The sequence below is a fragment of the Apis florea genome, unplaced genomic scaffold, assembly GCF_048593485.1.
Source record: "Apis florea isolate Af1SG1 unplaced genomic scaffold, ASM4859348v1 contig_3170_pilon, whole genome shotgun sequence".
NCBI lineage: Eukaryota > Metazoa > Arthropoda > Insecta > Hymenoptera > Apidae > Apis > Apis florea.
Genome location: NW_028256714.1, coordinates 4,719,412 through 4,738,066, shown reverse-complemented (window position 1 = coordinate 4,738,066; position 18,655 = coordinate 4,719,412). Strand labels below are relative to the sequence as shown.

Genomic DNA, 18,655 nt, shown 5'->3' with positions numbered 1-18,655 from the left:
TGATAGAAAAAACTGTGATCATCGTTTTCTTACTATATTCACAAGAAGAACTATTATATTATTATATTATATTTATACTATTTTCATAAGAAGAAAAAAAGAAATGGCACGCAGAAATATTAATTTAAATTTAGATTAAACTTTTTCAAAATTTCCAAAATGCCCAAGAAAAAGAGTTAAATCGTGTCAAATATTTTATACGTCGAAGACAAGAAAGAATCGGAAACGAGCATAGCTATTGGGAAATGTTCCTTGGAGAAAAAGGGGTGGCGATGGTGGCGCCATGAAAAATACAAGCAGCGTGTACTTCAATCGCGCGGGCGGCCAGTTCAAGAAAATTTATGACTTGTTCGAGAACGCCAATAGAGTTCTACAACGGGGGCAGTATATCAAACAGGTTGATAGGGTACATCAGTCTCGACGAGAACGCTCATGAGAGAGCGCCACCACTGATTCTTGATCGAACTTGTAGACGACCTTGTTCCCAACTCATAGCTTTCCGGTCAACTGTCCAGCATGGGGGAATAGATGGATCGTCGTCAGGCCTACCATTCTCGAATATAAATTTTCGGGGATAATGTTATCGAGTAATGAATTTCGTTATAAAATTTTATACGAATTATTATTATTCCTATAAAAATTGCTTTTTCAAATTGTGGAATTGTATAGACGTGCATTTAAATTTATTATTTCTTATTTTATAATTAATTCACGTCATTGTTTCGAAAAAATTATTTTTCAAATAAATTTTGTTCCAGGAGACGATTTGCCTATGCTTTTATCTAGCCAAGTTTGTAATCTACTTGAGATAAATTTATTTGATAAAAATTTGTTTGTAACGAGTTAAACAATTTAACTTAAAATTATAAATCACTTCACGTGTGATATTTCAAACGTTATTCTATATTTTATAAATTTTTTACGAAAAATAAATAAATTGCAATAAAAATAACGAATAAAAGACTTATACACAAAGTATAAGCCTCGAACGATAGATTTCTTCATCTTTTTCGAAAACCAAAATAATTTTTCCAAAGTTTCAATACAAGTTTAACTTGGACTTATAAGGCATAGGTGACAGATGAAATGTCTCGGTATTGCCTCTTGAAAACTTGGACTAATTTCGCGGTAAAATGTCGTCGAAGCGTGGAACTAAATGATCCAACTTCTACATTTCGACGTTTAATACCAAATCGATCGAATCGAGCGAGTAGTTTTAAACGGGGGCCCAGTCGTTCGAGTTCCCCTGTCCGCTCGTAAATCTTTGAACAAAAGAACGAAGACAGGATCTTTCGGCCATCACCATTACTCGAAGGAGCTTTTAAGCCAACCCTCCCCGTTTACATGATTAACAATGTTCCTGGCTTGGTCGCCTCTTACTTGCCCCGAAACTTTACCTACTTTCTTTTCCACGTTCTTTTTCACCAATCATGATTCTGTCTTCTTCCTTTCGACTTGCATTTTCGAGAAACGTTTCGAAAATATATTTGCAAGATAAATAGTAGAATTAAATAGATAAATAAATTTGAAATTCGTGTTTCAAAGTTTGAGTATATTTTAAATTACGATAAATGAATGGATGTAATAAATCGTGATTAAAGTTATACAAAGTTATGGAGGAAATGAGGAAATATATTATTTTGTTCAATATATATATATATCTAAATAATATAACGTAAAATGCAATGTTAATATACTAATTTATAACAAAGATTAGTACAATAATTTGATTGAATATAATAATGAAAAAATACTTTTCGTAAAAGCTTCTCAATTATGAAAATTATGAAAAATTCAATACACATATTTTTGAAAATTATAAAATCCTAATGAAGTTGTAACTTCGTTATAACTATGAAATTGGACGAAACTTGTAATCATAAAATTTGAAATATAGTTTTCATAGCGATTCGTGTACATACGTGAAGTTGGGCTGTCTGACCATCTCTAGCATATTTCACTTGCCTTATTCCACTCTACTTCTCCACTGCTTTATCCTATTTGTTTGATTACGATCGATTTATCCTTGCCATTTATAAGAATTTCATAAAAATTCTAGCAGAATTTTCATATAAATAATAATTAATCTAATATGAATTATAAGTTAACCTTGGAAGAATTAATGTACAATAATCAAACGAATTCTTTGTTCCTCGAAAGACACTTTCAACGATCCTGCAAAAATTGATCGTTTCATTTTCCAACATTCTTGTTCCATCGAAATTTCAACGTTTAATATTACATTCGAAATTTCATGCAAAATGTATATCGTGCACAGCAACTTGTTATTTAGGTAATACCGGACACCATGGACATACCATGAAGCGATAGTTTACGAAAGTTGTACGCCCGCCGAAATTACCACTCGTATGGTAATTAGCGACGAATTGGCCATGATTGCGACGAAAATAAGGAAAAGTTGATGGTTCGCGGCTTGTTAATTAATTAATTGTTCATCGAAAGATTTATCTATTGCGATCGAGCATCAAGAGAGGAACGATTGGTAATTGTTAAAGAATCGATATCTTCCTAAATTCGAGAGAACGTCTTAAAACGAAGTCGAAATTAAACGATATATCATGCATGAGTAGCTGCGCGTTGAAGGGGAATTAAAAAATTCCAGAGTGATTAATTTTAAATTATTTGCGTTCGAGGCAATGATTGATTGGAAGAATGAAATTCGAGAGGAGAAAAATTAACAATATTATATAAATAGGAGCATCGATTATTGGACGATAAAAATAATCTTTCGGATAATTGGTTGGGAACGAATTTGATTTTAGGAGAAGATTCAACGATTTTCAAGTATATTCTAGAGAAATAAAATATGAAAAATAAATTAATTGTTTTTAGACGATTCTAATTATATATATATAATTATATATATATTAAAATTAATTGCTAAATTTAGAAAAAAAAATATTCTCGAAAAATTCTGTATTAAAAATGAATGAAAATTTATATTACTTTTTCAAATACTTTGAAAGTTAAATGACATGAATTCTTTCTTTAATTGAATTTTAAAATAATGAAACTCGTTATAAGTAATTTTATATTCGGAATAAACGAATGAAAAGAAAAAGAAGAAAGATAATTATAAAAAAATTTACTCGCCAAAAATCGTATTATTTACGGGATAATCAAGTACAAGGGTGCGGGAAGAGATCTTAAATCCTCGTGATTAGAGGATGTTTCGTTAGCAGTAGGGTAATTCCGTATTAGGAAGGAAGTGGGCTCACATGCGGGCTCTAATCTGAGCATCTATTAAGGCCTGTTTACACTGCGGCAACAGCCAAAGCCGGCTGGCAAGTTGGGACTTTCAACGTGAAAAGAAATTCAAAAAGCGTGCGAATTTAAAATTACAATTTTAAAAATAACTATAAAAAATAGTCAGAATATATACGAATATACAAAACTGTCTCTAAACATTAAAATTATCGGAATCATTGCGTGAAAAATCAAATTTTCGATTTGCGAAATGATAATTAAAAATTAAACGCGTAAGAAGAATGCATCCAGAAGAATCAATCATATCGTACAATTAAGATCCATACAACAGGTTCAACGAAAATAGTCACCTTATCAGTCCATGTAGACCATGGACCACAGTTCACTACCACCATCCTCCTTCGATCTCGAAAGAAATCTCATTTCTCTTCCTCGATACACGTTTCCCTATTCGAAATAAATCTCTAAACTGGACTCGTGGCAGGATTCATTAAATCGGTTAATTGAATTATAACCGGGGATAAGGGCGATAGGGACAAAAGCTCTCGAAAAGGGGGAGCTCGAAGAGAGGGGCGGATGATTCTTCTTCGACCGAATCTTCTTCCTTTCCCAGAAACCTTTCGAAAATTATTCACTCGTTCGTCTTCCTCCTGGTGGCTTTCGAGGGTGAGGCGAGGATCACCCGGTATTAACATAAAGTGGATTCAATATCCGCGGCCAAGAACTTAATTTAAATCCTTGGAACGTCTTAAGGGATACAATATCGGATCCAAGACGTCTCGAACGCGCGAAGGAACGACTTCTCGATATTGGGACAGGATTTTAAATCGAGTTTGCTCGTTAGATCGTTGTAGACCGGATTTGTTATGGAGCCGACTCGTCGTTGATTGGCCACAGGGCGAAAAAGGGTTGACCTTATGAATCCTCCTTCGAATCCTCCTTTGGAAATCGATTATGGAGCTGGAGTTTGAAGGTGAGCACACCTTCCATCACTATTTTTCATCGATGGCTCTCCTCTCTCGCTTTGGTGGCTTTTTTTTACGGATTTGCAAGTTTTATTATTATTGTTTCTAGCTTTTATTCGTTTCTTTATCGTTGTTCGATTTTTATTATCGATCCGTTTGGATAATTACAAATTTTAATGCGAGACTGGAATCGAGGAGAAGCGAAGTCTGGAAGATTGAATTGAATTTTAGTTTCTTGGAATAGTGAAGTAGTAGAAGCAACATTTAAAGTGTTTGTTGTACAATTATTAATACGATATGTCTAGTGAGAAATTCAATTATAAATCGTGTAATCAAGCAACTTGGAATTTATCCAGATATTAGCACAATTGTTATAGTAATTGGTGAAGGAGATCACTTGGAGATCGCATAACATTATAGTGAAATTAAGATGATTAATTAATTTTTATGAAAGAGATATACGTTTCCAATTAATATTTCTTTTTCAATTTTAACTTGAAACGAAAATAAATAATTTCACAAGCAGCTTTTTTCTTGCTAATCTCTTTCAAAGTTGTTATAAACAGATCTGTCGTTCTCTTGCAAACCGATATTCTTTCAATTTAAATATATATCTTCTGAAGGGAATGTAATTGGATAAGCAATGACTTTAATAAAAAATATTTCGGATAAATAGTTGAATAGTTTTATTTCATAAATAAATGTATCTTTTTAAATGGATACATGGAGGATACGTATTTTTGAAAAATTTTTATCGGAATATTTGGAATAAAGTTTCTCTTCGTACAAAATGTATCATATCCATGCATTAACCTCTGCTATACATGATCAGTTGACTGCTTTGCATAATATATAATGATGCTACATATTTCACTTTTTGTCCGTGCATACGTTCCAATACAAACATGACTAACGTTATTTCCCATTACACTATTACTACCGGTTTATTATCCATGAACTATCGGTATCTATTGGTTTATCGATTCTGCTTTGCCAATATTGAAGTCTATGCATAGTTCCTACTTCAATTTCGAAATCGATTTTCTTGGAGCAAAGCTTTGCTAAAAAAAAACAAAAAAAAATCGCATTCTTTTTAATTTTTCTTTATCCAATTCTTTATAATTCTATATAGTTACAATAATTAAATATAACAATATCAGTTCACATAATATATCATACTTATAATTTTTCTTACAGCAAGATGAGCAAAATTAGATTGCAATCAAGAAGGCACAATTACAAAGATAATTCTCGTCATACATTCTTATCACGAGAAGAATTCTCGAAAAGATTTATTATTAGTCTCAGACAATTATTACGTTACAATATTTAATAATATTTCAAGACACGAGATATAAAAATCGAAAGGTCCGACGAGTGGTCGAGTTTTCCACTAATTTTCCACTATCGAGTATTGAACCACTTCTATTCGAACGCGTTTCGTTTAAACGTTCCGCGTAATTTTTACGTATCGTTGAAATTCCAGAGAAATTTTTCCACGAGGGCGGAGAACAACTATTTGGACGGCGCATCCAACTCGAGAGAAACCCCCGTGCACCGTAAAACCTCTGTACCGACACCATAATAAAAGATAACGAATAAAGTTAATGGGGGGAACGATCGAGGCGAATCCCCAAGTAACCGAAACGTAACGGCATTGTCGATCGTTGAGCCGTCGTTCAGCTTGTAATGCCTATTATTCGAAATTTCCTCCATTTCGCTTCGAGCACCGATAATTTCAAGCTTCGACGATCAAACCGTGGCCCCCTTTTCCCTCAACGACGTCGATTCAGCTGAATCTGCTTGGCTCCTGGATTACTTAAACGTTACGTGTTTTGTGTCGTGAATAACGGCCCCCCTCCTTTGTAGTCGTGGACCGATGAGAAACCCTCGGTCGCATGGCGGCCGAGGTGAATACCGTATCAGAGAAAACGTTTGATTTTTCGTGCTAAATGGAACCTTGTGAAATTGTCACCCTTCAGTTTTTTCATTCTCTTTCGGTACAATTAATTTAGAATTGGAAATTAGAATTTTATCGTTTATCTTAATTCGATCGTCAGGATAATGTCTGATCGTAATGTGCTTGTACCACTTGTATAATCGTAAATACTTTATTCTACTTGCATTTCTGTTTGCAATGTGTCTTTAAGTTGATTGTCAATCTCCAGTTTTATCTGTTTATTATTTATTTATGAGTACAAACAATTTACTTTACTTGTTCTACTATTGTTTTTTACTGTTACCATCTTAACATTTGTCCATCTCATTCCAATTTGTCGATTGTCTGCAATGCTATACGTCTATCATGCATCTTTACTACTTGTCTGATAATCGCTTTGTTCCTGATTACCTGTCTTAATTCTGTGCCTGTAAACACAGCTTATTCTACTTGTCTGTCCGTAGGATGCGCCTACACCACTCGTCTAATTGCACGTCTGTCTATTACACGTCTTTACTACTCGTCTGACTACTACCACAATGTATCGTGGACGTATAACAAATTTTAATCTACGATCATAACACACAATTATCAAACACATTATTCTTTCTATCTCGAAAATAAAATAGTTATACAAAATGAGTGAGGATCACGAACAAACGTTATATAAAAAAGAAACGCTTGATCGAATTTTACGAATTCTCTTCTGAAGGAGGGGTCACGAAGAGCGGCGAATACGAACACGATTTGCAAGATTTTACGAAAGAACGAAGGGAGCCGAAATAAATTACAGAGCGGAGAAACGATTAAGCCAGCCGAAGGAGGGGGGAGGGGGGGAAAAAGAGAGAGACGAAACCAAAGACAGAAGAAGAGAAGTTCCAGAAATCGACGATCAGTCTGACCATCTTCGAAACTCGCCCCGAATAACGAATGAGCGAGAAAAATCATCGACGTCGTCACGTGCGTGTACAAGACTGGGACAAAAGAGAACTTTCTTCTCGAAGAGAAAAAAAAGAGACGCAAGATACTCGTTCGAAAAAAACGTTCCACGCGATGGAATACCGATCCTCGAGGTGTCGAAAAAAACTCGAGCAGCAGCGGGTTCGAAAGAAAAATATAAGAAGGAAGGCCTCTCCGAGGAGAAAAGAGGGGGAAGAAACATCGGCTGGAAAATCGGGGATGGTTGGAAGAGGGGGAGGGGAGGGGAATCGATGTGAGTGTGGGTGTGCGTGGTGGGGAGGCCGGGCCACCAATCGATAGACGCGCGGCGGCGCCCCACCTGTCAACGCTCGCCGAGATAAACACTCTCGGCCATCGAGATCGGTATTTAAAGGTGGCATTGTCCTCGATACACGCTTTTCGTCCGCCCTCCTCCCCCTTCTTCACAGTTTCCAAGTGAATCTCGTCCAAATATCGTCCAAGTTGACGGATGAAGGGAACGGATTGGGGTACGCGGTTTGTATAAATTTAACCGTGTATAAATTTCGTCGGTTCGTTGTTCTCCACGATTGCTTCGCATGTCCGTTTCATATAGGCCACCTCGAAGACGGATATGATGGGGGGGAGAAGGGATGTTGTTTATGTAGGGGGTAATAGGAGGAGCAGTTGAGGATTATTTTGGGCGATTAGTTTGAGGAGAGTGAGAATGGAGGGTGTCTTTGTTTCGTTGTTATTCGAATTTGTAATTATTTGAGATTATTTATTTGTAAAGTAAGACTTTTTCTCTAGGGAAAGCCTCGTGGATTGTGTTCATCGAGCTTTTTGAAATTTTTGTTGATTTAGGAATTGAATTTTTAATACTTGATTTGTTTAATCGGACTGTAATTGTTGTTTATCAATTGAAACGTGATGGAATAGGTTAAATTTGGATGGAAAAATTAAATTATTGAACAATTTTGTTTCTCTATTAGAAAGAGAATGTTAGACAGTTTAAGTTGGACAGTGAAGCAGTTGTATAAGGTATTTAGGCAGCTTGTGATAATCTTACTATACTATAATCTTTCAGTCATTTATTTGTTAACAGAAATAGTATTTTATGTTATCAAAGATTTAATCGAATTTTGAGACAAATCTGTATAATGAAAAATATCGAGAAATTAATTCAAACGAATCATCGTCACAGTTTTGTTACCTGCCTCTACACACAGGTAAAATCTGAAACATATTAGATCATGAATGGTCGATCGACCGTGAACAACTTTATGCTCGTAGTTCATCAAACTTCTCGCAACTACACTATTAGAAGCTTGTTTCACGAACGAAGCGTCAATGTCTTAGGTATTAAACAATGTTTACACTTCTGCTTGTATCAATTTCACCGAACCTCATTCCCTCGGATCTCTATCCACCTTCGAAACTTGTAACCTTGTGATCCCCCGCTTCGTTATAAATAATTGGTTATCGACTCTTGTACATGCTATTGTAAACAATGCATTCATCAACAAGTATCGGGATAAAGAGAAAAGAAAGGAATATTAAATTATGACGAGGGTGAGGGAGTAATTTAAATGAAATATAATCTGATCTACATCTACGTCATTCGATCGATAAATTGCTTATTCACAAATTATTATTTCTTCGATACTTGATGTTGCCACGACACTTTCGAATCGAATAAAACGTATTCGTATGTTACGCTTATGTTTCTTTGACTGGTAATTAATTGTTGAAATAAAAATAATATGTTATTGACGAAATAAATTCGATCGATCTATCGATGAAATTAATCGTTGATGATTCAAATGTACGATCCGAATGAATATATATATAATAAACATTTTCAATCGACTTCTTTATATGCAAATAATTTATACATTTTTATATTAAGGTACAAACTTTTTTTCTCTATCAGCTTCACACTTATGTTTCAAATTTAATTTAAATCGTAGAATTACAAAAATTTAAAAATATATATATACATAGAAAATTCTAATAAAATATTCGAAATAATCTTCTTCTTTTTGAATCTGAATATATATATATCTAAATAAAAGAAAAAATTGTATCACGAAATGGTTATTCTTTGATCGATTCCATTTGATAGCCTCAGGTTGAATAATAATCTCGTTCTGATACGACGAACTTTGCCAGAGCGATGCGTTTCAAAAGGTAGAAACATTGGTGGTTCGATAAGAGTGCAGAAAGAGAGAGAGAGAGAGAGAGAGAGAGAAAGAGAGTTGGAGTCGCGTTGATATCGGCCGGGTTTAAAGAGACGAGAAAGAGAGAAGTTCTTTCGTTCTGTTCGCCTGGTAACTCCTCACAAAGAACAGAAGAAACGCTTTCCTTGCAATCTTGGTCTTACGATTTCTCTCACATTGTCGCGAAATATTCAAAGTTCTTTCACTTCGAATATAGAGATAAAAAAAAACAGCAACGAGAGTTGTTGTAGACACCTGTTGAAATAATAATAGGGGCATAGTTTGATCTTATATAATTCATTGTTCAATGGAATTCCTTGCAGAAGAAAAAAGAAGATTTTTTTTTAATTGGTACAATTGAATTTCATAATATAAATAGAGACAGGTGTAATATAATAGTAAGAGTAGCTATCTGAAACAAAAGAATTTTTAAACATTGAATACGTAAAAACATATGAGTGATGGATTTTAAAATACATATTGCAAAGTAAAAGAAACTGTACAACCTTTTATGATATAATCAGTAAAATTAATTTAACTTAAGTAAACATTTTCTTATTTATAATCTTGCTATTTCAAGTATTCATTTTTCATGAATTCTGACGAAAACCTTTACACAAAAGCAGCAGAATGTCGAATAAATTAAAGTAATCCAATCTGAAAGATTCTAGATTCTATCAGGATTCCAAACTTTCGTTGAGGTTTTTATAAATCTTGGATTATTGTATTTCTTACTATTCCACTTGGTTAATTACGATTGATATATTCCATTTGTTCAATCAATTCCTGTGTATTATTCCACTTTGCTGACTATGACTGATCCATGCTATTAACTTGTCTGATCATGGCTAACACGTTCCACTTGTCTAGTTATAACTAGAGCGAAGCCGTAACTTATAACCAAGCATTCTACTCGTTCATCCATTCTATTTCGACTATTCACCCATTATTTCACTTAAATGTTTTATAACCAACTTGTTCTAATTCTGTGGCTGGCTTATATCACTCGTCTTAACACAACAATGCGATCGCTGAGATTAAAAAAAAAGAAAAAAAAAAAAAAAGAAAGGAATACAATTTTCCAAGTACTCAAATTCCTCTTGAATACATTCCCCTCTATAAATAAGAATCATTCACTGATGCAACGGAGGAGAACATCGCGTTCCACGATGATTCTTTAAGAAGATTCACCGGATTTCCGGAACGGCAAGGAGAAATTGCGTAGAGGCGCGAAAGGGGGGAGGCGAGGGGAATAAGAAAAATCTCTGGGACGATATTACGGTAAGGTTACAGTGAGGAATGGCGGGAGAGGAACAAGAAGTTCCGCGATGGAGAGGAGAAATGCTCTCCCGGAGAGGAAAGTCAAATTCACCGTGCGGTGAGTTTACAAGTCGTAAAGAAAATCATTGCGAGTTTCGCCCCGTTACTTATATTTGTTCTACGCCGTGGGCAAAACACGGGGCGATGTTTCCCATTTCGAAAATTTTCGAAAACTCCCTCCTGAAAAGTGGAAATTCTCTCTTCCTGCCTCGGTTCGCGACGATTCTTCATCCGTACGAAGTGGATGAGAAAAAAAAGTAGAAACGCGCGTGAAACTCGCTCAATCTTTTTCAATGTTTGTCGAAAAATCAGTCGCGATAAATCGCTCGATCGCACATCACCGATAATCGGGATCTCGACACTCGTTTCGAGAGATCTGTATTTTATAGGCGACGTGGATTTCAGATTGGTTTCGAGAAATGGATGAACAAAATTTGTGCGCAGAAAATTTAATCAATTGGACAATAGTCGATTTAGTGTAGAATTATTTTCTTACTTTTCTGTGAAAATCACGTTACACGAGTGATAGATTTGTAGATAATTGATAATTTCAAAGAACTTCAAAATTTTGAATATCGAAGGAGATGTTATGAGAATTATTCTATAAATTGTTCCATTTTCTTGAAATGATTATCAAATGATATTATTGTTTTTATAAATACTTTAATGTTTATGTTGAAATTATGTTAACAATGGATAAAGCCAGTGATCAATGTACGTATTTTCTAATTACAGGTGCAATTTTCGAGCAGGGTACCGACGAAGTTCAGTCAGCCTTCAAATTTGCGATGTTCAACCACAACCAGAATACCACAACTCGGAAGTTTGAATTCCAGGCTTTCGTAGACGTAATTAATACCGCGGATGCTTACAAGCTATCTCGCCTTAGTAAGTACGAACTTTGTCTATTGGTCAAATCGACAATGCAACGACAATTCCTTAAAAATTTATTAAAACTCTATTTTGATCATCTTTCGATAACTCAATAAATCGCATGCTTTAAAATATTATGAATTAGAACTGAAACTTGCAATCCACTTTACTCGACTCTTCGAGAAAGAGAGATCGTTGTACGAATTTTATATTTTAAATGTTATTGTGTAGCACAATTATTACAATTTGATAATTATGAAAAGCTGAAGATGATGTTCAAACATCATCATGAAAAATTCAGAATAACATTTTTTTCGTAATAATTGTATTTATGAAAATATTCTCGTTTTAAACTATTATTATCTCTTGTATAAATGCAAGTGGACGTGTAATTTGAGCGCATCATTTTCATTTTCTTCGCATCTTTTCATCAGATTTATCCATTAGTTTATTTTCCACATCTTTTCTTTCAAAAGACTTTCTCATTTATCGAACTTACTGCTTCGCGTAAAAACATACTCAATTCTTTTCAACCCGAAGAATCGCCATGATATATATTTTCCAAAAGGAAAAACAATTCCTTCTTCGAACTTCATAATTCGATTACTGATAGCTGCAGAACGGGAAAATAACATCATAATGTACGATAGTCAGAAGTGGACTTACGATCCTGAAAATCCTCGCGTAACTTTTCTCACCTTTTCAAACGAGAATTATTATCTAACTTCTTTCGAAACTGCCTCTCCCCCAGTCGAAAAAGAGTCTTATCTATAGATCTTCGTAACACGACCCCCGACATTCAGAGAGGAAAAATTTTCAAACTCGAAATTAGAATTTCTAAATTGGGATTTAGAAGCTCAGAAGTAATGAATGAATACAAAAAAAAAAAAATAAAAATAAAATATGGGACTCAAAAATAGCAAATATTCTGTTCCACATAGTAAACGAAATTTTGTGTGTTTTTAAACGAATTTATTTTAAGATTGATTGCCGAAAGTCAATGATATTCATATTTCATCAACGAAAATTTATCGAATTCGTATAAATTTGTCTAGAATTGCCAAGTTTTACAAATTTTTAAGTTTGATAGATTGATAGATAATACCACGTTCCACACTGTTTATCACAAATTCGACTGAAATACACGAACGAAAATATTTTCGAGTCTGCAATTGAATTTAACGGGTGATTAAACGGTATCAAAGTGGAACTGTTCCTTAAAATTGATCGTATATTCCAAAAAAACCATCTTTTCTAAGATCAACAGAAATCAAAGTAATGTAGCTAGATAAAGCTTGCGTACGGTGATCCAAGAAGCAGCTCTTCGAGTGTTTTTCCTCGATGATTTTTATATCCAGAAATGGAGCTTATATAGAATCGATGTCACTTTGTTCGCGATATCTGGTGTATCAGAAACATCGAAATGATCGACAGTGTCGTGGCTCATACGTGCAAGAAACGCGATATCGCACGCGCCATTGAATCTGGCGTGGAATCGTTGCGCGGTGTAACGTTTTCGATATCGTGGCGAAGATACTAATCTCGTTCCTTCATCGGGACACAGCTATTTCTCGTCTTTGGAACTCGTGCACGTACAGGACTGCTTTCCTATAGCCGAGACAAGAAGCTGCATTGTCGTGGATACATTTCGTGAAACAGATTGATATTGTACAAAAGAAAAGGATTTTAACGTGATTTTAATTTTAATCGAACTTTGTCGATTTAATTCGAGGGAAAGAATTCTTAATTTTCTCTCTCCTTTTTCGAAGGAATTTATATTTAATTTAATTACATTGCGGATGAATATTATATTCGATCGATTTTATTTGGTAATTTTTTTCCTGAAATATTTACAGCGTCTTTATTTTTCGTAACTAAAAGATAATATATAAAAGTATATAATTAATTTAAACATAAATAAATTTGATTTCATTTGAAAGAATATAATATTCTTCTATTACGAATAATCGTTAGATATAAATATCGATTAATAATCAAAAGAAATATAATATAAGGATATTTTTGTTCAATTTTATTTTAGACAACAGCAAGACGTTATTTAGAAACAATATCGCATAATATTATATATACTTTATACTACTTTTTGAGCAACACGAGCTTCCATTATCATTACGAGCCACATTATCAGTCACACTTTCATATTCGATCGTCGAATTCCACGCATACACACACACACACACACGTATATCTCGCTATAAATCTATCCATTAAAAGAAATCGTCGAAACATGATTAATATCGAACAACACAAACTTCCATTTCATTAACCAAACGTATTCACTCACACTTGTTAATTAACAAATTCTGCATCTCTCGCGATAAATCTACCCCGTTATCATCGTTTCGAAATCGTTATCACGGATGGACGAAAATAAATATCATTGTTCAATCAGCGCGACAGATCCGATGAGCGATCTCTCCGCCAAAATTCGAATTATAAATTAATGCAATTTTTTAAATGGAACAAAAATGAAAAAAAAAGATGTTGACTTTTACTAATCGTGAGAAATGTCAAGTTCAACTACTACAACTCCGTCATCCTTATCTCTAATGATCTATCAAAAGCAAATACGATAAAATTGCAGACGATAGAGTAAATTATTTTTAAGAACAGACGTTTCCTGTAATTTCGATGATCGATCAACAATCAAAAGTCCAGATTTAAAATTATTATCATATAAAATTCACGACTGTTGCAATAATCGTCTTTCGTGATAAAAGTCGACACTTTCGTCCCGGTGCGTGAAATTGGTATCGCGACACCTGTCTCCGCCAATTCGACACAGACTCATCGTCCACTTTGTCGAGGAGGAAACGAGGAGGCTGACCGGCCATCCGCAGGATCGTTTGAACCGCCCTTTAAACCGGCCACTGTCACTGGCCAATCGAGCCGCCCTCGCATCGCCTTTGAAGCCGAGCCGGCCGCCTCGTTGTAAACCGTGAACGAATGGCCACCTGGCCGGCGAAGATATCGACGTCTTGTCGTCGATGGGACCCTTATGAGGGTTCGTGCCGCGCACAAACGGCCAGCCAACCCCCTCTCATCCCACGATTAAAGGATTTCCTTGATTTGATTCGATCGAAATTTTGATTACGCCGCCGTTGAAATATCGCGTCGATAATTTGTTGGTGAGAAATTGGATGGATTGATTCTAATGTTGTAATTATGGAAAAGTGTTATGGACGAGTGTATTTGAACGAAGCGAGAAGAAGAAGAATTTAATTTCGTGGGTGAAATTGTTGTTGAGAAGGTTTCGCTGATTTCAATAGTTTCGAAATATTTTTACGCAATAATTGAGAATCGAGTAGTTCTCTTTTCCGATTTAGATTCGTTTACGATCGATATTAAAAATTTTAAGCGCGCAAGTCGTTGTAACGGAGAATATTAAAACAGAATAGTTATGGGAATCGCGACCGGTCCACTTTTAAAAGTTAAATTGTTCCTGTTTTATATTTACCAATCGTAGAAACTATAATATCACTTGTTCAAACATTATAATGCTTTATTATTATTGCTTTAATATTATACCTGGTAGATCGTACAACTTGAACATCCTAAACGTAACTAATATTGTTTTACGAACACGTGCAATATAATTGTTAAATTTCCAGGATGTTCTACTTCAATCTCAGGCAGATAAATATCTCAAGAGATATTATACGGAAGATGTGAAGAAGTTACACGAGAAAGTAATATCTTCTGTCATTTAATCGATCAGAAATAAAATTTTAAAAATCAAAATCTTAAGATCAATCTATACTACTTGCCAAATTATGACCGACTCGTTCCACTTGATGGCTATTCTCAACCTGTCTGATTAAGATTAGTCTATTCTACTTGTTGATCCGAATGATTTACACTGATCATGATTGCTTCTGTGACTTCATCTGACTCCTATTAGACTATTTATGTCTAGACTACGATGTATTACTTGTCTTATGATTGACTTATACCACTTGTCTTGATCACGTTCCATCCAATCCAAGAGAATTCGTTAAGGAAGAAAGAAAAAAATATTTAATTCAACTTGGATGATGATTTCTCAAAGAGAACTTAACCGCCAGTTCCAAAAATTCTCCAAACAAAAAACACAAATCGAACAGATTCGATCGAGCAATAACTTCGTATTGTTTCTTTCCTACTTTCGATCGTAAAATCTTTTAAACCTTCCAATCTCTGTTCCACTCTGTTCCTACTCGCTATTTCCTTGAAACGCCATAAAACATCGGAGAGCAGCAGAGGCGGCGTACAGAGACCAGAGATTCGGTAATAGAATTCTGGTGGTTTGGCCCCATAGTCCCGAATATTTGGGCCAAGTCCAAGGGTCAGGCACCGTTCGTGCACCGCGTCACGGTACTCAGGAAAGCTGTGCTAATTGTATTAATGCTAGTCGGGATCAAGACCCCTCCCCTCCTCCTCCCTCCGTTGTTATAATCCCATGGTAAGCCATGTTGCTCATCCCTTTCCCTCCTCTCCCTACTCCACATCTATTGTCGAGATGCGATCCGTTTAAACGTTTCCACGACGCTGCGTTTCGACGATGAAACGACTTTCTTGGCGTCGATCAAACCGAAACTTGTACCCTGGCCTTTCGTTCGACAGTGTTGGAACGAAGATTGTTCGCTTTCGAAATTTTTCTAATGTCTTTATCGTAAATAGTTTTCTTTTTTCTCTCCAGTTTCGAATTCTCGAATTCTTAGAAAATGTGGAAAATTGTTTTTAAATAATTATATTCGAATTTAAAGAATATAAAGTTTTTTTTTAAGAGACATTTGTGTAATTTTTAATTTCTTCGTGATTTCGAGTCAAATCTCTGCCAAATTTTCTAAATTTTTTTATTTTGAAACGTGTTGAAACAAGTTGAGTAAGTTTTTTTTTTTTTTCTTAAAGAAGAAGATATACTTGATAATTTTAGATAATAACATAACGATTATTCGTTTCATTCTAATTCGTTTTAATCGTGTATTTTCAAAGCAAACTAATATTCCGAAAATAGAGCAATTTTCCTAATTTTAATCGACCTCGAACTTAGTCGTTCGAGAGTTGGTTTAATTTTGCAGGATGTTGAATCTTATACGCGAGACGTGTTCAAAGTTTGATTACCGAAGACTTCCCTATGAAAAATTTTAAATTAAAGGAGGCTAAACTTAAACGAAGATCTGAAGTTAAACGAATAGCACGAGATAAGCTAATATCGTTCAATATTTTCCTATTAAAGATTTAAACGTCGTGTAAACGTAAAAAAAAAAAAAAAAAAAAAAGTTATCTATCTTATAATTGAACGTGATATCGCTGAAATTACCTTAAGTTTTGAGGCCATACTTTCTTAATAATAATCAAACAACATTTTCTTCATCGTCGACATTATTAGATTTTTCAAGAGAAAACGAATATCTATTTTTCTTCGTAATCTCGTTCAAAATTTTCAAAATATAGTAAAAAAATATCTTGTATCATTAAAATATATCAACTTCTTTTTAATTATTTATGAAAGAAAGATTCGGACAAAAATTATAAAAATATAATAATTAAGAATTAATGTATAGAAATTTTTTAATTGCAATCATTTTTTAATATATATTAATGTCGATTGTTATTCTCTCGATCTTCATATGTCCTTGCAAAAATATTGATCAAATTATGATTTCTTTTACATCATATAATTTTTGCTATAAAACATTTTTCTACATTCATCAATCATTAGATTCGATTAAACGATGAATCCACTTATCAATTCTTTCTTCCAATTATCAAACACATATTTGATCTTAAAGCATACGTTTTAACGCATCTGGTAAAAAAAGAATAAAAATTCAAAATCAGTGAAAATTTATAAAAAAAAAAGCATCATTCTTGCCTACAATCAATTATCAAATATCGATAACTTTCAATTTAAAAATTTTAACGTGACACCCTTTCCAAAATTCCAGAATCAAGTTCGATCCTACCATTCCCTTCCACGGAATCCTATTTTTTGAACGCTTGTAGCAGCGAATTACACTACGAAACAAATTTCAACGAGGAAAAAAATTATGTTGGACGGGGGACAACGGGTGGACATAAGTCCTTATTTGCGCGTGTCTCGTCGAGCGAAACGTAATACGATAATGCATTCGCCGTTATCGCGACCAGAATTTCGCGCGACATCAAAGAATACCGATTTTCCTCCATCCACGTCGGCCATTTAATACGGGAGGGGCGTCGTTAAAAATTCGCTCGAAAATTAAAAAAAAAAAGGACCTGCTTCGACGTAAACTAATACAACATTTCTACAGCACGTTAATGCGCATAGATTGAGATTTTTCTCGTTAATACGCCGGTTATTTGATCACGTTCGACTTGACTTCAATAGTTGGGGATTAAAGTCCAAGTTATTTCGCGAAAAATATATTCGAAGATATGAAATTTTTTATTTCTGAAAGTTTATTTGTTTTTACGCATTATTTTTCTTGAATGTCGGGATAGGTTTTAATCGCGTTCGAATTATCTTCAATGGAAGAAATATTTTATCAAATTTTGATACATTTAAAGTTTTTCTTTTATTTTTGGTTTTAGATTTCATCTCTTAGATGAATTTACATATTACTTTTGTGGAGAATTAGCCAATATTGGATTTTAGAACTTTGTTCAAATGTTCAATTAATTCCTTTCTCAGTTTACAATTGGTATCGTTAAATTATAGGTGATAAATATACGATCTTAATCATATGAAACACATAGAATAGAAATATCTATAATAGAATCTAGATTGAACATCGAAATATGATTATTTCAAACACCCATTATAAGAATATAAAACGAATATATAATATTCATTTCCAGATTTATCAATACTTAATTTATTTTTTCTAACGCATTTCTCTTCCTTTATATTCTTCTACAATAATGTAATAAACACATTTGAAAATTATTTATATTAATTTCTAGTTATCTAAAATAATTACAATTCCAATATACATGAAAAAATAAACCTAGCATACCCTCTAATCTTCTAATCAAAAAACGTATTACCCCTTTCTTAATATCAAAAACAAATTTCCCTCAAATACAGTTGAAAATTACAAAAATTAACCTTGCATCCATTTTCCATCCCCTTTCTAAACTTTCCTCTTTCCCTTAGTTTCACTATATCTCGACAAACTTACCCTCTACGAACATTCCCTCCTCCTCCT

General features: G+C 34.1%; 1 protein-coding gene across 1 annotated transcript in view; it reads left to right on the top strand.

The window, feature by feature from the left end:
* The window catches only part of GluRIB (Glutamate receptor IB), a 256,089-nt gene that overhangs the window by 117,897 nt on the left and 119,537 nt on the right, over positions 1-18,655 (top strand). The window contains exon 2 of the mRNA XM_012485610.3: positions 11,325-11,477. Coding sequence (XP_012341064.2) covers positions 11,325-11,477 — 153 coding nt within the window. The remainder of the gene's footprint in view (positions 1-11,324; positions 11,478-18,655) is intronic.